The sequence below is a fragment of the Neopsephotus bourkii genome, unplaced genomic scaffold (genome assembly GCF_033783945.1).
Source record: "Neopsephotus bourkii isolate Nb327-2 ecotype Australia unplaced genomic scaffold, CSIRO-AGI_Nbou_v1 NB_988, whole genome shotgun sequence".
Lineage (NCBI taxonomy): Eukaryota > Metazoa > Chordata > Aves > Psittaciformes > Psittacidae > Neopsephotus > Neopsephotus bourkii.
In genome coordinates, this window is record NW_026901480.1 from 38,548 (window position 1) to 60,427 (window position 21,880).

Sequence of the window (21,880 nt, forward strand, 5' to 3'; positions counted from 1 at the left end):
TGCCAGGCACAGAGGTGAGACTGACTGGTCTGTAATTCCCCGGGTCATCCATTTTCCCTTTCTTGAAAATGGGGGTTATATTTCCCTTTTTCCAGTCGTCGGGAACTTCACCTGACTGCCATGATTTTTTAAATATGATGGCCAGCGGCTTAGCAACTTCATTCGCCGGCTCCCTCAGAACTCGCGGATGGATTTCATCAGGACCCATGGACTTGTGCACGTTCAGATTTTTAAGATAGTCTCGAGCCAGTTCCTCTCCTACAGTGGGCCCAAGGTCTTCATTCTCACAGTCCCTGCATCTGCCTTCCAAGACTTGGGTGGTGCGGTCAGAGCCTTTGCTAGGGAAGACCGAGGCAAAGAAGTCATTCAGAACCTCAGCCTTCTCCAAACTCTGTGTATCTGGTTCTCCCGAGAGCGTCCTGAGGGGGCCTACATTCTCCCTAGTCTGTTTTTTATTTGCTGTGTACCTGTAGAATCCCTTCCTGTTATCCTTAATATCCCTAGCCAAGTTTACTTCTAACTGGGCCTTGGCTTTTCTAACCTGGTCCCTAGCTTCCCGGACAACATCCCTGTACTCTTCCCAGGCAGCCTGTCCTTGCTTCCACATTTTATAAGCGTTTTTTTTCATTTGAATTTTCCTCAGCAGCTCCTTATCCATCCAAGGAGGTCTCCTGGCCCTCCTGCTGCACTTCCTTCTTGTTGGGATGCAACACTCATTTTTCAGGCAATATCTATACTCAAGGTGATGACAGAACTGCTTTTTCTCTCTTGGTGTGTATAAGAAAAAAAAATTGTCTTGTTAACTCTTAGCATAAGTAGTGTGTTTAACAGCAATTTAGTTTAGAAGTGTCCAGTAGCATTTCCTGCTCTCCAAGCAGGTTTTTAACATAGTTTTCTGCAGCTGGCTGATTGCTGCCTACCCTTGCCCGCTAATTGGCATGCAGCTGACACTGCTTGTTGGCAAGTGATATTTTTGTTTCTTTGAGGTTGTTAAAGTAATGTTGTCTGTGAAACAGCAGAGCTGTAGGATCTGTTGGGAGGAAAAGTATTCCTAATTTTTTTGGTGTCACCTGTTGCAGTTTTCTGTGCCACTGGTCTGCTCGTATAGCTGCAGGGTTATATGCTTGTCTCCTTTGTGTTCCCAACCAAGCAGAGAAAATCAAAGATGTTGGGGAGCAAATAGGAAAGAGCTCAAGATCTCACAGTAGCCCTCACTGGCTTTGGTTTGGACAGCAGTCATCTTTTGGATTTGAGTTTAGGCATTGAATTAGGGTGTCAAATCCCTTTGTAGTCAGATGAATGTGTACGTGCATAGGGAGGAAGTGTAGGGATGGAGACACCTCTCCAAGGAGCCGAGTTAATGAATGAAGTTAGATAGTTTGATCTTGCTTAACAGCTTGTTGCTTCCTGTAGTCAAAGTTGCCACATTTTCCTATCTCCTTCCCCGCTCCCTGTTCTTGGTGCTACAGACCAGCTGCTTACCATGTGCTAGCTGGTGCTCTGATCACCCAGAAACCCAGCTTTGAAATGCAAAGAGGCAGGAAAATACCCCACAATGTTTTGGGGTTTTTTTTAGGGGTGGGGAGTTGGTTTTTGCCACATCCATTAATATGCTGAGTTGATTTGCTGTAGATTAGATAAACACCAGACGTACAGCAGAGGAGACAGGGCCATGCATCTGGGAACAGAGGATGGAGACCAGGACTTTCCCTTTCAGTGACAGGCTGTTAAATCAGCGTTACTGATTAATACAGCCCAAAGGTGGTGCTCCACAACAAGTTACTTTCTTGCTCAGAATCACTCTGGAGAAGCTGATTCATTTCTGCAGACAGCATGGCCTGAGGAGACTAATCTTGGGATTTGCAGCCCAAGTAGTTTGTGTGTGTGTGTGTGTGTGTGTGTGTGTGTGTCTGTCCCCTACCTTGGTAATCTGAAATATTCTGTAGTTCCCCAGGTGTAAGAGTTCATCCCCCACCTCTTTCCTCAGAAAATTAAGAATAAATTATTTGGTTATATTCTGTCAGCTTTATTATGGTTATGTGTGGATGTCAGCTGTTTTTCTTTTAAGTTTATTGGTCTTTTAATTTGAATAAATCTGTGCTTTCTTTCTATTTCAGTGATATTGATTTAGTTGTGTTTGGAAAGTGGGAGACATTGCCTCTTTGGACCCTGGAAGAAGCTCTTAGAAAGCACAATGTAACAGATGAAAACTCAGTAAAGGTTTTAGATAAAGCAACTGTAAGTTTGGGGGAAGAAGGTGTCTCTTTGTTCTAAGCTAAATGTCTAATAAAATATCTTGATTAAAAGGATGAATTTTCATAAGCAGAAACTATATATAAAGATAAGCTAGAACCAATAGAACCTTTTTATTTATTACAGTTTTTATTACTCTAAAATAATTGATAATGCTACAACAGAAACATTTCTTCTGTTGGGGAAAATAATCTGATTTTTCATACTACACAACACACTTGTTTTAAAGTGAGATTATACTAGTCATTGTTGTGAATTAATGTGATTAAACTTGTGAATTTCTGGACTCAGTTTTTACATAAGTAATTTTTTCTTATTGTAAGTAAGCAGACATAATACATTTTCGCATAGATGTACTACGTGTACAGCCTTATAGAAATATGTAATGGTATGCCTTGCACAGGATAGGACAAATTCCATTATAACTTCCTATCTTCTGCTAATTGTAAGAGTATGTAAGTTTGTTGGGGGTTAAACAGGTGGCTGTTATTAGTAGAGAGAGATAATTTGGAAACCACTCAGGTGGAGATATGTCAGAGTGTTCTCAGTATCTTGTGCTTCTTGTCTGAAGATAATTTTGGTGAGGAATCAATGACCCACAATGACAGGAGTGTGTATTTTCTTGAGTATCTATTACCATTGATCTTAATTTCTTAAGTGTTTGTCTCCCCCTGGTGATTGTTTTTCCTACTAGAGCTGTGCTGCTGCACTAGGAGACAACTAAAAACAATTTTAAAGGAATCACTTTGAAGATTAAGTGTTAAGTTCTGTTAAACAGGATAGTAAATTGAAAATGGCATTTAAGAGTTAGAAAAGCAAACTTGATGTAAACTGATTGGCAAGGAGAGTGTTCTTAAATAAATAGGAGTACTGTTTTCTCTCAACAAAGTCATAAAACGTTTCAGTTTTACTGGTGCATATAAGTATGAATGAAACCAAATGTCTCTTGGAAATCTGTATTGACTTAACCTGTCTTTCTTTTGCAGGTACCTATTATTAAACTGACAGATTGCTTCACTGAAGTAAAAGTTGATATAAGCTTTAATGTACAGAACGGGGTTAAAGCAGCCCAGCTCATCAAAGATTTTATCAAGGTTAGGCAACACTGTAATAGAGCTAGAGCTGAATATTTGATGACTTGATTTTATATTTTACTTTGACTGCATCCTGACTAGAGATACACTTTCACTCTGTTATTTTTGTTGTCTACTGCTACTCCATTATATTCTTAGGTTTTAGATATTTTGCCCTGAAATACATGAAGATAGCAATGTATAAAGTATTGAGAAGTTGTAATGGTACAGTACTTTAATGGTACTAAAGAAAATGCACTAATACCTGTCTTAAATGTTCTGCTCTAACTGTGGCTCATTGAACTTAAAATTAGTAATAACCACACATTGCTGAGAGAGTAGGAATAATCTTGTTCTAGGATGAATATTATTTCAGCATACAAATGCTAATAAGGTAAAATAAGTTAAATTTAGTAAGTTATTGTTCAGGGTTTCACCAATACCTGTATCATAGATACATTACAGTTGGTTTTGTTTAGTATATGGGGTCATTTTTTTAGGATTAATATGTATTTAAAATTTTTGAAGGATCCTTACACTATTTTCCTTTCCTTCCCTTCCCCTATTCAGTGCATTGGGACACTCATAGCAAATGTCTCATAGAAGCAGTAGAAAATTTTTCTTCTATTTTTATGTTCTGTGTAGGGAGATGAAGTGCAGTTCAGTCTCACTTAAGTGTGTAGGTATTACTGTTCTACTACTGACTGCTTGGGGATTTTAACAAAACTAATGATAGCAGGAGAATCAAAGTATTTCAATAGATAAACATGTAAAACTCCTTCATAAAACTCCATAAATCTGAATAAAGCAAGCACTTCACTTTCAGTCATAAGGGTTAGAAATCATGTACATCTGCTTTAATAATGTCATTGAGTTGCAGGAGGTCTTCTAAATTTGGGGGGGGATTTTCAGTTGCTGATGAGTTGAAAGTATGGCCTTCACCTTGATAATCTTCAGTTCCTTTATGTATGTTTAGTAGCAGGTATGAAAGTAGCTCGGTTTGCTTCTACAGTGTCTTATTTCTTTAACCTGTAGAATGACACAGGAGAAAAACTTCTGTCTTTAGTTTCAGTAGAATAATCTGAGTTCTTGTCTGCATAGTCTCACCTGTGTGCTTATATATAAACCTAGTGCTGATGAGGCCTCCTGCACCTGCATTCACAGTAAGAGGGTGGGGTGGGTTCAGAAACCTTCCTTTTCTCAGTCTCTATCTGATGGACAGAAGTTGATTGTGTTGGCCAACCTTTTGCTGCTAAATCAAGACCGATAGTTTTGTGCTATGTAGCTTCTTGTTGGGGAAAGAAGATGCCCAGATTCTTTGTCTCAGGACACATACTTGGAATTTGGCAGCTAACTTAAGTTTTTTGCATACTGTGCATTGTCACATTGTCTTGTGGTGGACAGGCAATCTGTATTTGCTTTTCTGCCACAACACAAGGGCTGTATTTCAGTTAGATTCTGCATACACATTTCTCTTTAGGTAAATCCATAAGGCCCTGCCTGCTTGCCCAAAATTGACTATGTGCTTCTTGATTTATGACTGGAGTGTTGAAATGGAAGGTTATAGGCTCTTTAGGAAAGACAGGCCAGGCAGACGAGGAGGGGGGAGTAGCTATTTATGTTAATGATAGGCTAGAGAGTATGGAACTCTGTCTGGGGACAAGTGATGGGTCAACAGAGATCTTGTGGGTTAGGGTCAAAGAGAGAACTGCGATGGGGGACATTATAGTGGGGATCTGCTACAGGCCACCCGATCACAAGGGCTGTGTGGATGAAGCACTCTATAGACAAATAGGAGCAGCCTCATGCTCGAAGGCCCTTGTCCTCATGGGGGACTTCAACCACCCCCATATCTGTTGGAGGCATGGTAAGGCCTGGCACAAGAAATTGAGGAGGTTCCTCGATTGTGTGGAAGACAACTTCCTTCTGCAAGTAATAGAGGAGCTGATAAGGAGAGGTGCCATGCTTGACCTTGTGCTCACCAACAGGGAGGGGCTGTTAGGGAATGTGATGCACCAGGGCAGCCTTGGCTGTAGCGATTATGAGATGGTCAAGTTTGAGATCCTTAGGACAGTGAGAAGAGCATGCAGCAAGCTCACTGCCCTGGACTTCAAGAGAGCAGACTTTGGCCTCTTCAGGAACCTGCTGAGTAAGGTTCCATGGGATATAGCCCTAGGGGGCAGGGGGGGCTAAGACTACTGGCTGATATTCAAGGATCTGCTCTAAGCTCAGAACTGTTCTGGCAGGAGGGCAGGAGACTTCCATGGATGCTGAGAAAACTTAGAGGGGAAAAAAAGAAGCTTATAAAAGGTGGAAATAAGGACAGGTGGCCTGGGAAGAATACAGGGATGTTGTCCGAGAAGCTAGGGACCAGGTTAGAAATGCTAAGGCCCAGTTAGAATTGAGTATGGCCAGGGATTTGAAAGATAACAGGAAGGGCTTCTATAGGTATGTAGCAAACAAAAGATAGACTAGGGATAATGTGGGCCCTCTCCGGAAGCTATCAGGAGAGCTGGCTACCCTGGATTGGAGAAGGCTGAGGTTCTTAATGAATTCTTTGGCTCAGTCTTCACTGGCAAATGCTCTGACCACACCACCCTAGCCTTGGAAGGTAGATGCAGGGACTATGAGAATGAAGACCTTAGGCCCACTGTAGAAGAGGATCTGGTTTGAGACCATCTTAAGAACTTGAACGTGCACAAGTCCATGGAACACGGATGGAATCATGGCAGTCAGGATGGACTCATGACAGTCAGATGAAGTTCCCGATGACTGAAAAAAGGGAAATATAACCCCCATTTTCAAGAAGGGGAAAATGCATGATCCAGGGAACTACAAACCAGTCAGTCTCACCTCTATGTCTGGCAACATCTTGAAGCAGGTTCTCCTGGAAGGCATGCTAAGGCACATGAAAAACAACAAGGTGCTTGGTGACAGCCAGCACAGCTTCACTAAGGGGAAATCCTGCCTGACCAATTTGGTGGCCTTCTATGATGGGGCTACAGAACTGATGGACATGGATAGAGAAGTTGATGTCATCTACCTGGACTTGTGCAAAGTGTTCGACACTGTCCCACACGACATTCTTGTCTCTAAATTGGAGAGACATCAATTTGATGGATGGACCACTTGGTGGATAAAGAACTGGCTGGATGGCTGCACACAAAGAGTTGTGGTCAATGGCTCAATATCCAGCTGGAGATAAGTATTGAGTGATGTCCCTCAGGGGTTGGCATTGGGACTGGTCTTGTTCAACATCTTTGTTGCTGACATGGACAGTGGGATTGAGTGCGCCCTCAGAAAGTTTGCCAATGACACTAAGCTGTGTGGTTCGGTTGATACGCTGGAGGGAAGGAATGCCATCCAGAGGGACCTTGTCAAAATTGTGATATGGGCCAATGCCAACCTCTTGTGGTTTAAGCTCAGGCCGTTAATCCAAATCATGCAGTCTCCCCCCCCTCCCCCCCCTTCCAGAGGGACGGGGAGGAGAATCAAAAGAATGTAACTCCCACGGGTTCAGATAAGAACAGTGCAGTAACTAAGGTATAACACAAACCACTGCTGCTACCAGCAATAATAATAATGATAAGGGAAATAACAAGGGAAGAGAATACAATACCACCCGTGGAAAACCAGCCTGACTGAGCAGTGAGCCAGCCCTTCCGGGTAACTGCCATTTACATTGCGGGCATGACGTGCTGTGGTATGGAATACCTCTTTGGCTCGTTTGGGTCAGTTGTCCTGTCTCAGTTTCCTCCCAGCTTCCCCTCCTCCCTGACAGAGCGTGAGACTCACAAAGTCCTTGGTCAGACTAAACATTTGATCAGTAACTAAAAACATTGGTGTTATCAGCGCTGTTCCCAGGCTGAAAGTCAAAAAACAGAGTACTGCACCAGCTACTAAGAAGAAGAAAAAATGACTGCCCCTGATGAACCCAGGACACAGTCTTATGAAGTTTAACGAGGACATGTGCAAGGTCCTAGACCTGGGTCAGGGCAGTTCCAGACAGAGCTACAGGTTGGGCAGAGAAGAGATTCAGAGCAGCCCTGTGGAGAAGGACTTGGGCGTGTTGGTTGATGAGACATTGAACATGAGCCATATTCAGTGTGTGCTTGCAGCCCAGAAAGCCAACCATATCCTGAGCTGTATCAGGAGTGTGACCAGCAGGTCGAAGGAGGTTGTCCTGCCCCTCTGTTGTACTCTTGTAAGACCCCACTTGGAGTACTGTGTGCATTTCTGGTGTCCTCAACATACAGAGGACATGGAACAGTTAGAACAAGTCCAGTGGAGGGCCACGAGGATGATCAGGGGGCAGGAGCACCTCCTGTATGAGGACAGGCTGAGAAAGTTGGGGCTATTCAGCCTGGAGAAGATAAGGCTGCATGGGGACCTCATAGCAGCATTCCAGTATCTGAAGGGGGTCTAGGAGGATGCTGGGGAGGGACTCCTCATCAGGGACTGTAGCAATAGGTAAAGGGGAAATGGGTTTAAACTAAAGCAGGGGAAGTTAAATTAGATATAAGGAAGAAGTTCTTTACTGTGAGGGTGGTGAGGCACTGGAACAGGTTGCCCAAGGAAGTTGTGAATGCTCCTTCCCTGGCACTGTGCAAGGCCAGTTTGGACAGGGCCTTGGGCGACGTTATTTATTGTGATGTGTCCCTGCCAATGGCAGGGGAGTTGGAGCTAGATGATCTTAAGGTCCTTTCCAACCCTAGCTATTCTAGGATTTTCTCATTCTAATTTTGGGATAGGAGGTAGTCTTCTCTTTAGAGCCTGAAAGCATTTTTGTGTGCTTAGAAAAAAAAGGGTATTAGCATGCTCCTGTTGCTCAGGTTATCTGTAACTGGTTGGAGAGTGTCATGGTTTCAGCCCAGCTAGTAACTCCGAAATACACAGCCGCTCGCTCACTCCCCCGCATTCCTCCCCCCCTCCTTGAAGGGTGGGTAGGAGAATCAAAAGAATGTAACTCCCACAAGTTGAGATAAGAACAGTCCAATAACTAAGGTATAACACAAATCACTAGTGCTATCACCAATAATAATAATAAGGGAAATAACAAGGGAAAGGAACACAATTACTCACCACCTGCCAACCAATACCCAGCCTGACCCGAGCCGTGATCTGGGCCCTCTGGGTATCTTCCCCCAGTTTATATACTGGGCATGACATACTTTGGTATGGAATACCCCTTTTGCTAGTTTGGGTCAAGTGTCCCATGTCTGCTTCCTCCTGGCTTCCCCTTGTCCCTGGCAGAGCATGAGACTGAGATAATACTTGATAGGAGTAAGCATTACTTAGCAACAACTAAAACCATCAATTTTGTCAGCATTGTTCCCAGGCTGAAAGTCAAAAACACAGCACTGCAGCAGCTACTAAGAAGGAGAAAACTGACTGCTTTAGCTGCACCCTTTGGCCTTGGGTCAGGGCATGGTGAGAGCAGGCTGTTCCCCTAAGGAGGGAGTGGGAGCTGTGAGTGGCAGCCAAGCAGGCATAGGGTGGGGGTGCAGACCCATGGTACTCCAACCTGAGGCACACAGAGCAGGTCTGGTGACAGTAGTTGCGGTCAGCTCACAGGCCGTCCAGCAGCTGGAAGACCTTTTCCCAGTGAGGAGGTTGAGGCTGAGGATGCTGTGTCAGTGGTTAGCATCAGGGTCAACATCATTGCACAGCAGCATGGCTCAGGCAGATACCAGGGGAACAATGGAGATGAAAGCAGCTCTTGAGAGAGGTGGAGGGATTCCCCACAAGCCTTCCCACATGGCGCTTTCCCACAGGGCTGTTTTCCCAGCAGCCCAAGCCAAGGCTGTGCAGCTGTGCCACACCAGTGCTGGCCTTGAGTGCAGGTGGCTGAGCCTGGTGTGGCAGGCAGAGGTGGCACTCAGCCCTGGCACACACTGGTAATGGTGTTCTTGAGGATCTTTCTATGAAACACTTGCAGGGCATTGTCTTGGGTCTTATTTTGACCCACATAACTTTGAATTACCTAATGGGGGTGTCGTGCTCATTATTACCCTTGGAAAATGCCTATTTCTGTTAATTTATTTGGAAGTTTGAGGCAGCTCAAGCCTTAATTAAGGGTTTGCAGTTTCCTGAGAAAAATCCCATCTTTGAATTTTGGTATATACAGATAGTCAACACTCTAGCTTGTAACTCTTAAGTTCTTAATAGTTCAAAAAAGTGATCTTGGGATCTTAGGTTAAATAGGGCTCCTGATACACTAAGACTTGTGCAGAAAAGTTCTTAGAGAAATTCTCAATTTCCCTTTAATCCTTTGCAATCATAGATACCATGATCCACATGTCTGAAAGTAAGGGCCTTGGTTCTGTATTGGTGTTATTGAGCCTCTTTTGCCCCCTGCCCTTTGAAGGGGTGTTCAGGGTGCAGGCGTAGCCCCAGCCTCCACTGCTGTCCAAAAGATCCTTGTTCTCTGCACATGTAGTGTATGCACACTTCTGAGGAAATCCATGCTGACAAACCTATTGAAGGACCAGGTACCCAAAAGTAAGTATTTGGATCCTTCAAAAGTGTTATTTGGGTGTAGTAATGTTGAAGAACTGTTTTAAACTCTGGGCATCTGAAGAATTTTCAAGACAGAATTTTCAGCCCACTGTGGGATATCAGCTTGGTTGTGGCAGGAAGGTTTTGTTACAGACATGGATATCTCCACAGTTTTTCCTTTTCACTTGTATGAGAAAATCAAATGTATTTATGTATTCAAACAAAATAATTCTGATTTTATGAGATAGTAACTTTTTTTCTATTTTTAATATCTGCCACTGGAGTTGAAGAAGTAAAATACCTGTATTGACCACAGGCAGAGCAGTTAGCTTCTCCCCTGGTACTAAAAGTAATAAATTAGAATTATACTTAGCTTTGAGATGTAATATAACAGATCGCTTTATTGTGCTTTCTTAGTATCAGTTGTAGATATGCATCACAGTGTCCTAACACCTTTGCTTTTCTTTTTCAGAAATACCCTGTGTTACCATATCTAGTTTTAGTATTGAAGCAGTTCCTGTTGCAGAGGGACCTTAATGAAGTATTTACAGGTGGAATCGGTTCTTACAGTCTTTTTTTAATGGCTGTCAGCTTCCTTCAGGTAAGCTTAATGAAATCTATTGATGCCATTGGTGCAAAAGGATGTTATATTAAGAAAGAATTTGATCAGCCCTTAAATTTAGTCATCTAATGGGCTCCTGTTTGTTGTTTTGCACCCTCTTTTCATTTAAAAACAGACAACATCCCACCTGTCTTCTGTTCTTTTTCCGATACTGGAGCTTTTGATATTAGAGGTGTTTGGAACATCTGTTAGTGTATCAGTACCAGGCACACATGTCATTCATGGTAAAATAACTTGACCATTGTATAATTTATTTGGAACAAGCTAGTTAGGTTACTGTTAGATGCAGCTGTCCTTTATAACACTTGTTTTCCAGGTCTGACACCCTGGATGTGCTTTAAAGAATGCAGTGGAATTTTACTATTTTGTCTAGGGTTTTAAGCTGAAATCGAACACGTTTTACAACTTTCTCTTAAATCTAAGAGAACAAAATGCATGAACTAAATCTATATTGTTGTGCCTGGGGGAGAAAAATATTGTAGAAATATGAAGTAGCCAGGTTTTGGCTTTATCAGACTCATTTTTTTTCTTGTACTAAATGTTATTGTGTAACTGCATCTGCATTTGCATGTCTGTACTTTCCAGACTGCAGTTACTTTTAAACCTGAACCTTGAGCTGGAGCTTGGTGTTTGCTGAGTGCTAGTGCAGTTGCTTGCTGAGCACAAAAGAAATGGAGACAGCAAGCATATCTTTTTGAAAGAAACTAAAATCTCAATCTCTTCCAACCCCAATTTTTTCTTATATTGACTAATAGCATCTCCATTTGCTCTGCAGAAAAAGCAGTTAGGTTTTGTATCTGTTTAAATTATGAACTGGTTTTGTTCATAATCTCTCAGGTTGCATACTTAAAAGCATAGGGGATCATTTACATAGCTGTGAATGTTAGAAGCCTGTATTTGTATTCCAAACCCAGGTTTGTGAAGTGTGGATATATATTTATGTTGTTTTTTTTACCAGAACCCTACCATTAGTCCTGGAAGGTCGCTTACTGAACTGAAAGTTCAAATACAGAAACATTAATACTTGACAGCCTTATTTTTAAGAGGTAATTAGTTTATAAAAGTTTTGATAGCATCTTGTTTTAAAGATTTAAAACTGCTTTATCAAGGAAAATATATTTAGACAAGTTTGCTTTATATATTCTGTTTTATTATTTTTCATTGTATTTAGACATGCTTGCTGTGAAAAAGCAAAGGCACTTAAAGGTACTTGAAACTTGAAGTCTTAAGAAAATGATTGTGTTTTTTTTTCTCTCTTCTCAATAGCTACATCCCAGGGAAGATGCCTGTATGACCAATGCCAACTATGGTGTTCTTTTAATAGAGTTTTTTGAATTATATGGGCGTCACTTCAATTATCTGAAGACTGGAATCCGAATAAAGGATGGCGGCTCTTACGTTGCCAAAGATGAAGTGCAAAAAAGCATGATGGATGGCTACAGACCATCAATGCTGTATATTGAAGATCCATTACAGCCAGGTATCCTCATAAACCAACACTTAACATACAAAGATTATGGGAATGCTTAATCTAGAGGAGTTAAATCAAAGAATAGTAGAATGACCACCAAAACCCAAACAGAAACACCTCATTCATGTGTTTGAACACAAGATGCACTCGGAACACAACAGTGTTCTTTAAGGCACGTTCCTAGTAAATTACCACGTTGGCCCAGAGTGTGCCTGTGCTACGTAAGTGCTACATGTAAGTGCTACATTAATCCATAGTGGCTTCATTCTGTACTATTACCTTTATGTTAAGGTTGACTGTTGGCTTCAGTGGGGTGGCTTCTGGAATGGCGAGTCAAGTGCTGCTGAAAGAGTTAACGTATTTTTGATCTAGAAAAATGTTATCCAGGACAGTCCTGTTACATGTGTGATATAAGCAGTGCAGGATTTTATGTTTTCTTATTTTTTGATTCACGTATTGCACTTTTACCCAGAGAATTGCCGTTTTGAACCTCTGTGCATATAAATATCTATATTAAAAAAAAACCTCTTTTGAATATCTATGGTCCAGTAATCCTATTCTACAAGAGGTAACTGCAGTGAGTTGGGACGTAAGGGCAATTTTTAAAAAATATCACCGTGTCTTGTCTGAAAGGAGATAACCACAGTTTCAATCTTATTTATTTAATTGTATTCTTACTTTAAGGTAATGATGTTGGGAGGAGTTCCTATGGTGCCATGCAAGTGAAACAGGCTTTTGATTATGCCTATGTTGTTTTGAGCCATGCAGTTTCCCCAATAGCTAAATATTACCCTAACAACGAAACGGAAAGGTAAATTTTATGAGTCTAAATCTCAGACAGAACTTGCTTATATTTTTGTGTGTCTAAAAATTAATCATGTTAATTTTTTTTTTCTCTCTTTTACAGTATATTAGGTAGAATAATTAGAGTAACACAAGAGGTGGCTGCATACAGAGAGTGGATATCAAAGCAGTGGGGAATGCAAAGTAGAGCGGAGTCTTCGTGTAACAGTAAGTTTTGACTAAGCATGGCTGATAGTGGGAAGCTTCCTGCGTGCTTTGATCAGATTTTGCTGTTGCTTTTGCCTCACATAAGGCAATGCATGCATTTTAATATGAATTCACTTTTTTGCTTTTCCTATTATTCTTATCCAGATGATGTAGATTTGTATAAGAGTAAAAAGGCCATATGTCGTGGTTTAAATGTCTATCTTTATTCTACTGCAGTAGATGTGGCCAGCATATATTATTTTATTTATTTTCATTGCCCATCTTCTGACTTCACCAGCCAGTCGCCAGCCTCTTTTGGTGTAGGTGTATCTGCTGTCTGGAAGTTTTAAAAGTAAAATGAGTTCTAACACCTCCGGTTAATTTTAGAATGTTGCCTTCTAGAAGTCTTCTTTTGTTAGGGGTTAAGGAGAGAAGATGACACAACTACCAAGTCTTTAGGCTAGGATGGGATTTTGTTTATTTTTTAAAGCTTTTGTTAGTGATTTCCCTCACTGTCCTTGTAAATTGAATGTGCTCCTGGACCATTTGTGTTTTATCAGTCTGCAGACCCTTGTGGCACTGCTGTACAACCTGGTCATGGCTGACAGCCACTGTTCAGTCCCACAAGCTCCAGAGTAACACTTGGCTACCTGATGCGATCTATGTATTAGCCTCCATATGCAAACACAGCTAGTGAGGCAGCAAGTGTATGCTGTGTAAATCAGAGGTAACTCCTTGGAGTCTTACATAAGATAAAACAGTAATAAGATAGCCCTGTATCAGGAAGATAGTGGTGGCAGTTGCAGTAGTTGTCTTGTAGGTTTATTTTAGATTTAAGTTCTGATTTTTCCTTTTTATACTTAAGGTAGAAGTTAGTGAGATATGAGAGTTCTATATCTCGTATTTTCAGTGTAGAGTTGCTTCAAATAAGCAACCAGGCTTATTTGAAGTTCTTATGACACTTAGCAGCTCCAGTAGAAAAAGAAAAAGGAGCTGCTGAGTACTGGGCAGATAGGAAAGGAATTTAAACCTATCTGAGTGCTGTTGAAGTGTGTCATGGATCAGTCTCATCAAGCAGCACATCTGAACTTTGTTACTACCTTCTTCCATCTCTTATCTCTCTAATTTCCAGCTTGAACTGTTGGTAATGCTTGGTGGTTTCCACAGTGTATTTTAATGGATCTTCTTGGGAAACCACTGCACCATCTGTGAGTTGTTGGCTTGCTGCAGGCAGTATATGCATACAAAACGTGTCTGCATATATTAAAAGTATGTACATGTGCAGATGTCTCTACATGTCCTGTTGGATGTAATAGATATATAATACCTGAGGGGATATATTAAAGAAAAACAACATATTTTAGTAGTTACTGTGTGGTGATGCTTCCATTTTGCTTTTTAATAGGTAATGGAGTAACCTTGATAGTAGATACTCAGCAGCTAGACAAATGCAACAATAATCTTGCTGAAGAGGATGAAGCACTATCAAAACCTAGAAATAAAACTTCAGAAATACTTAGTAAACATTCTTCAAATTCTTCGTCAGGTCCTTCATCATCATCCTCTACACTGTCCAGCTGTAGCGATGTAGTAAGTACTGGTGGTTTTCTGATTTTTTGTTTGTTTGTTTGTTTTTTGGTTTTTTTTGGGGGGTGGGGGGGTGGGTTGGTTGTGGTTTTTTTTTTTCTGATCTTTACTTCCACAGAATACATTTTGAAAGCTTGGAATACTAGTTAGTTATTTCATCCAGAATCCTAACTTGCATAAGATGTTACCTCTTATACAATTTCTACACATGTAAGTTGCAGTGTGTTTTTGACACAACACGCGTATAAAATGAACGTAGCAGATAAGAGTTACATAGCCCTCTTTTTCTCTGGGAAAACTGTGTTTAAAAAAAAAAAGCCTTAAAAAATGTTTGGGAATTTTATTTAAAACCAAAAGCTAAATCCCAAAATCAGAATCATGCATCGATACATTTTTAAATCTGTTTTACTCAGTAAGATTGAAAGAATTTTAGTATCTAATAAAATAAACACATTTGAAGTTTTGTCTACTGCTAGCTGTATTGGAAAACTCACTAATAGAAACACTTACTAATACTTTACATTTTCCTGAAGGATTCTGATGGAACACCTTGCAAAACGTCTAAACAGTTGAGTTGTCATCAGTCTACCAAAAACAGAGTGGGGTCACAAGAAGTGTCACTGGAATCTTCCCAGTCAAGTGGGAAAACACAAAATAGCCAAACAGCCAATACTTCCAGCAACATGAACAAATCTCAGGTTTGTGAAATGTTTGGAGACAACAGCTGTATAGATCATTTGAATATTGCACATCCTTCATGGAAGAGTAGCTTGTTCTGGAAAGGAAACACTGTTTTTGACCTCCCCTTCATTCCACTAAAAAGCTTTGAGCACGGGTTCTCTGTTTAGTTTACACAGAGGACTTTGCAGCAGGGGCTTTCCCAGCCTTAAACTAGATGAAATAAGATTGACTTTATTTTGGGAAACCTAAAGTTGCCAGAAGCATACAGATGTTCTGCAACCATTTCCTTTGTATAGAAAGCATATCAGTCCAGTCGTGACAGCAGAATTCGAGAACCAAAGAGACTTGCCTACATTTAGTGAAAGACGGTTAATAAAATTGTATGTTTCAAACATGACTGGCAGCTGTTAGCTGTTAGTACTTGCTGAACTGTCTTTCAGCTTCTATGCTTCTATGTCTTTCTGTGCTTCTGTGACAAATCAGTGATATGGAAATACTATATGCCTCTATACAGAATATACTTTGGATACATGCAGTTTATATTTTTATAATTTTTCAGAATTTAAGACTTCTTTAATATATGGAAAATAGTTTGGAATCTTCCGGAATAGTACTCCTGAAAAGTAATGCTGGAGACTTTCCTCGTACTTGCTGACAGTCTCTCTCTAGCTAATACTGAGTTTACAAGCTAGGCCTTGGATATACCATGAATGTGTGTTTGTGTTACTACACAGAGCTAATTCTGGTGCTGGAATGTGCAAATGCACGATCTGAGGTACTCTACATCTGTAAAAAGATGTGGTATAAAATTAGTCCTGGCCTTAAAAGAATCTTGTCGTAATTTTACACAGAAGATGAGATTTGATTAGTCTTCATCTGTTGTCTTGGATTGTGGTGGTCTGCTTCTGTAAACCATATCTTTGCAAAATGGGAGCAACAGAACAGTTCGATCCTTTCCAAAATTCAGACTGCTCTGCTCTTCTTTCTTGACCTGCACGGATTTGGGTCTAGATATTAACATTTGTTTGCAACCACCAAAGGGAAAGATTTGTGGTACTGTGCTGTCCTGGCTTCTGCTGCTGTATCAGTTGTTTCAAGTGTAATGCTTTCATGAGTTAACATCCTCATTATCCAGAAATAGGGCTGTGTAGTTGCCACGCTTTTTTTCCTTTTAGAACTGATTTACCATGTTCTCCTTATTTCACAGCATGGATCTGCATGGTTATTTTGCTCTTCTAACAAAGACTTCCAGGGTCCAATAAACTCAAGCCACAGTACCTCAGTCACAAACAAACATCAAGGCAGCAAATCACACCATCACTTCTTCCATGGCAAAAAGAGGAAGCACAAGAGGGATACGGCCCTTTCAGGCCTTTGTAGATAGTTGCCTATATTATGACTGCCTTTCTGTGTGCAATGATCTCATGCTACAGGATAGTTTGATAGTGACTCCTTGGATCTCTTCCAGAGCTTCAGACTGTTACTGATTAGCAACTGCAATTTTTTTTCCCAGCTCACCACAGAACAGATCATGAAGATTGATCACTGCAAAAAATGTTAAAAAAAGAGAAACAAAAACAAAAAAGAGGAAAAAGCTACTCATTTAATAAGTCATATGCTACAACAGGGTCATTTAAGATATAAATGCTTGAATGTAAAATAAATTTATTTCTCATGCTGACCTGTAGAGGTAGTACTCAGTGTGTCTAGGGGTTGGTAACAAACAAATAAAACACACAAAATAGGGGGCAAAAAAGTCAAAAAGTTGTATTTTGAGGGAAACCCATCCTTTAAAGGTGAAAGTAATTTGTGCATGATTTTCTTATTATTTTTGCATATACTTACCCTTTTATTGTGTAGGTATACATAACCATAAAGGGAAACTGACATTTGTAATAGTGGATTTGTTAATACTTTTTATATAACATTACTGTTTAAATTGTAAACAATTTTTTCTCAGGATTAGTTTGGAAAATAATCTGAATTGTTATCTTAACATCCATATAAAGAAACATTACTTGTTATATTGCTCAGAATTTCTTTTCTTGGCATTTAAAACATTTAATAGAACATTTGATCTGCAAAAGCTGTTCCTTTGCAAGAAAGGCTTATGGTGACAAATGATGTTTTTCATTTGTATAAAGTGTACATGTACTTTGTGAAGACGCTGAGTTTGTCATCTTGGAGAAGTAACCTTCACCTTGTTTTCTAGAATGCCGTCATTTGGATGGAGTCTTGGGTGACATGGTTTAGTGTGTGGTGTCCCTGCCTATGGCAGTGGGGGGTTGGAACTAGATGATCTTAAGGTCCTTTCCAACCCTAACTATTCTATGATATCAGGCAATGGGGTTTTATAGTTGCATCCTTCTCTTCCGCCCCTTACTGGTCTCTCCCCAACCCTTTCTTTTTTTTTAAAGAAATATAAAGCCACTTGGGGGGTTGGTGGTGTTTGGTTGGTGGTGGTGATTGTTTTATTCTTGTTTGTTTGTTTAAAAAAACCCACAAAGGACAACTAGATTTGTTAGACATTTGCATTCCTGGGCTGCTTTAATCCCATTCCTCTTTGTGCCTTCCACTCCCCCTTCCAGGTATGGGGCTTTTTGTGTTTTGTATTTTTGCTAACTCCTGTAGGAGATAACTGTTGAAACATTAAGTAAATTTTACAATTAAAGTATTTTTTCTCACTCCCTTCTGAGGCATTTTCATATTTACACTTAATTATTAAAAAAAAAAAAAACTACTTCAAATAATAAAATATGTTTTGTATTGCCTTAAAGACCCAAACCTTTTATATCTCATAGTATTTCTTGTTGAGCTAGTTATCATTTAATTTCAGCTCTGCATTTGTCTGGTTCAGTTGCATTACAAGTCTAGGTTGCAGTAACTGATGCCATGAATGTGAAGTGTGTAATTGCCCTCACACACAGGCATAGATAGCTTGGCACAGGAGTTGGGATACTTCAGTAGAGGAAAGTGGCATTTACTTTCACATACTTCTTTAAAGAGGAAGGTGTGCACTCAGCATATGTGGCTGTATTTAATGCAGCTGTTCTGGAGATGATTACTATTAGCTTTTAGAAATGTTTTATATTATGCATTTACAGAATACTACAGACCAACATGACCCTTAATGGGCACTAATGAGTGCAGTGATTTTTAAAATAAAATAATGCTAAAATAAGACCAGAACTGATGTAATCACTTAATAAACATTTTCAATGTGTTAAAGTGGTTTACTTCAAAAAGGAAAATATATGTATTAAAAAAAATGGAAAATCATAACATTTAGTCAAACACTAAGCTTATAAGTGACATTAATTTGACAATGGTTTGGTGTTTTTTTAAAGATTTTTGATTAATATTTTAATTTGATCATATAATTTTATCAACAAGATGCTCAGCTTTTGTTTATAGAAACTAGTAAAAGTTGTACTACATTATGCATAATCACAGTATTATTTTAGATTCTTGTGAATGTGTAGACTTATATTCACTGCTTAAGGAAAAATTATTTATAAATTATATTAATCCAGTATTGTTAGCTGCTATTAGCAAACCTGTTCTAAAACTTGCAAAGATCTGTATTGCATTTCCCACACTGAAGTGTTTTTAAAAGAATCGCCCTCATTGTTGAAAGCAAATGTACTCTTAGGGTGCAGATATTAGTGTTCCATTAAGCATGTAATAATTTTAAAGTGGTGGTAGTGGGAAGGTAATCTTGATTCCATTGAGAATCTTAGCTTTGCCTCAGTTTATGGTTTTCATAAATTTAATGGAAAATAGCTTTTCCTGAACTGTTCAAGTTTCTTTTTGGTAAACAGTATCTTTCTAAAAAAAAAAAATATGAAGAAAAAATTGAGGTATTTTACATTGCCTCAAGTGACCAGCATTGTATTAATAAAATACTGTATGTCTTGCAAATCTTTATTTAAACAGAACAGTTGAACTGTTCATTTTTCAATCTGAAGTAAAATACTTTCAAGACTTTTTACTTTGCCTGCTCATTTGTCTTGTAGTTTTCATCTCTGTATTTGACTCAAGTCTAATTCCTTTTTGAGTTTCAATAATTCTGTGAAGATTTTGTGAATATATGAAAAATAAACGTTTAACTACTGCAGTTTATCACCATTCTTGATGCTTACCCTATTTTTTCCTTCACAGCACTGTATGTGGAAAGAGCAGGCTACCTTTGCAGTCTTGCTGCTGGTAGTCTACCAAAGATCATCTGAAATACATAAATAAGCTGAAATGTTTATGTATCTTCCATTTGACATTAGCTTGATTTGGTAAAGATTTTTTTTTATTTGTTTGTTTGGGGGTTTTACTTAAAGAACAGTTCAAAGGTTGTTTATAGTTAAAAGATGTGTATTACTTACTATTTCTTTTAATTGTCAGTCTTCTACCTTGTGGCAGAAAAGAAACTGAAATGTAAGGAAATCTTCCTGTTTGTAAGACGTGATGTGATCCTGTTTTCTAACCTCCATGTTCTGTGCAGCTTCCTCGGAACTTACAGCTCATGTTTTTAAATGTTTATAATAAACTTGTTTTCCTAGAACTTAATCTTTAGAAAATAGTAGTCCAATGGCTAGTGGCAACTTTTTTATGTACTTTCAACAGGACTTTTCCCATTTTACATCTGGAGTCATCATGAATGCATCCTAAGTATTATGTGAGCAACTGGTTGGAAAGCAGTGTCATCTTGAAAATGTATTGCAAATAAAAGCAGCCAGCCCCAAAGAAGTGGTAAATGCACCATCCCTGGCAGTGTTCAAGGCCAGGTTGGACAGAGCCTTGGGTGACATGGTCTAGGGTGAGGTGTCCCTGCCCATGGCAGGGGGGTTGCAACTAGATAATCCTTTCCAACCTGAACCATTCTATGATTCTATGACATCTTGATGGATGTTAAAGCTCATGATAGATGTTAAAACTGAATGTGTGACTCCAACTTTATTTCCTGAAGAGTAAAAGCTATAGGAGGTTACAAAGTATGTACTTATTCAAGAAAGGAGTATATTTATCTGTTGAGGGCCTGTAACAAAAAAGAACATTTACTTCCTGTTAAAGTGAAAAACGTAGCCATTATTTATTCTGCCAACTCCTAGAACTTGATTCTTTTGCTTAATGATGCAAAATAATTTTTGAGGAATTAGGTCTACTGTCTTCAAACTGTTTGTCTTGAAAATGCAAAATTTGAGTGCTTAATTTTCTACCTAATGTGTGTGTAGTGTTTCCGTAAGGTTTCCTCAGAAATGTTTTCCAGGTGCAGTGACTTAAATGCAAATGTGTCTTGACTATATTCCCATGAGTCATTTACCAGCAGCTGACAGATACATATTCATGGTTTCATCTGTAAGTTGAAACCAGCTTTGCAGTTCTCATGGTGCTCAGTTGCCTCACGGTTGTAGATTTTTCCTGTACCAAAGTTACTAGGCTCTTCTCCATAGTAATTTGCTCTGAGCCTAATTAACTTATCTTCAAAGGTTGGTTGTTAGGATGTTTGAGGTTATCCCAGAGAACTTAACCAACACCAAGAATCCTTTTTAAGTTACTTAATGGAAAATGTCCTGAGTAACACAAGAATTACAATTCAAATGGCCTTACTGGCTCTTTACAAGTCCAAAGTTTGTGTCAAGTATCTACTTCAGAAGGAAATAGGAATGCAAGAAGCTGGAAAGTGGCTGTTGCACATTTGAGCACAGTAGTGCTAAACCAAATTAATCCACATTTCAGATTACTCTAAAATTCAGTCAATTTTGAACAGCTTTTATCTTAATTATTGGTCTATTTAGTGATTTCCTCACCATGACCATTTTATTGATTCGTGGACTCCAAAAACTTGTAACAGAAATAGGGTACCTTTGGCAGACACCTTGATCATACAGTTCAGTAGGCAGTAGCTAGCTTAAAAATACCTGTTCCCATTTGCTCTTTCCTATAGTAGTGAAACCAGTGGAGAAGTTGGATATGTCTGAAATGGGGGGGGGGGAAGAAATGTGAATCTTTAGTTTGTTGTAAATTAATGGGTAACAGCTGATAGGATCCTGAAAATCACTTACATACACAAATATGTAAAGGAAGATGAAGAAATCTTGGAGATCCTCTGCATAAAAATAGAATGAGAATCATAGAATAGTTAGGGTTGGAAAGGAACTTAAGATAATCTAGTTCCAACCCCCCTGCCATGGGCAGTGACACCTCGCACTAAACCATGTCACCCAAAGACTAGTCCAACCTCGCCTTGAACGCTGCCAGGGATGGAGCATTCACAACCTCCCTGGACAACCTATTCCAGTGTCTCACCACCCTAACAGGAAAGAATTTCTTCCTTAATATCCAATCTAACCTTCCCCTGTTTAAGTTTTAACCCATTACCCCTTGTCCGATTACCACAGTCCCTAACAAAGAGTCCCTCCTCAGCATCCTCATAGGCCCCCTTCAGATACTGGAAGGTTGCTATGAGGTCTTCACACAGCCTTCTCCAGGCTGAACAGCACCAACTTTCTCAGCCGATCTTCATATGGGAGGTGCTACAGTCCCCTGATTATCCTTGTGGCCCTCTGAATTTGTTCCAAGAGTTCCATGTCCTTTTTATGTTGAGGACACCCGAACTGCATACAATACTCCAGGTGAGGAGCATCAGCCCAACACACCTCATGATGTTTAACCATGCCAAGTGCAAGGTCCTACACCTGGGTCAGAGCAATC

The 21,880-nt window shown here is 39.7% G+C and overlaps 1 protein-coding gene across 1 annotated transcript in view; it reads left to right on the forward strand.

Moving 5' to 3' along the window:
• Positions 1 to 19,735, forward strand: part of LOC133215437 (terminal nucleotidyltransferase 4B-like) — a 53,688-nt gene extending 33,953 nt beyond the window's left edge. The window contains exons 4-12 of the mRNA XM_061359466.1: positions 2,118 to 2,238; positions 3,240 to 3,347; positions 10,297 to 10,425; positions 11,713 to 11,926; positions 12,602 to 12,728; positions 12,825 to 12,928; positions 14,313 to 14,497; positions 15,028 to 15,192; positions 16,383 to 19,735. Coding sequence (XP_061215450.1) covers positions 2,118 to 2,238; positions 3,240 to 3,347; positions 10,297 to 10,425; positions 11,713 to 11,926; positions 12,602 to 12,728; positions 12,825 to 12,928; positions 14,313 to 14,497; positions 15,028 to 15,192; positions 16,383 to 16,559 — 1,330 coding nt within the window. The 3' untranslated portion in view covers positions 16,560 to 19,735. The remainder of the gene's footprint in view (positions 1 to 2,117; positions 2,239 to 3,239; positions 3,348 to 10,296; positions 10,426 to 11,712; positions 11,927 to 12,601; positions 12,729 to 12,824; positions 12,929 to 14,312; positions 14,498 to 15,027; positions 15,193 to 16,382) is intronic.
• Positions 19,736 to 21,880: the final 2,145 nt, after the last annotated feature.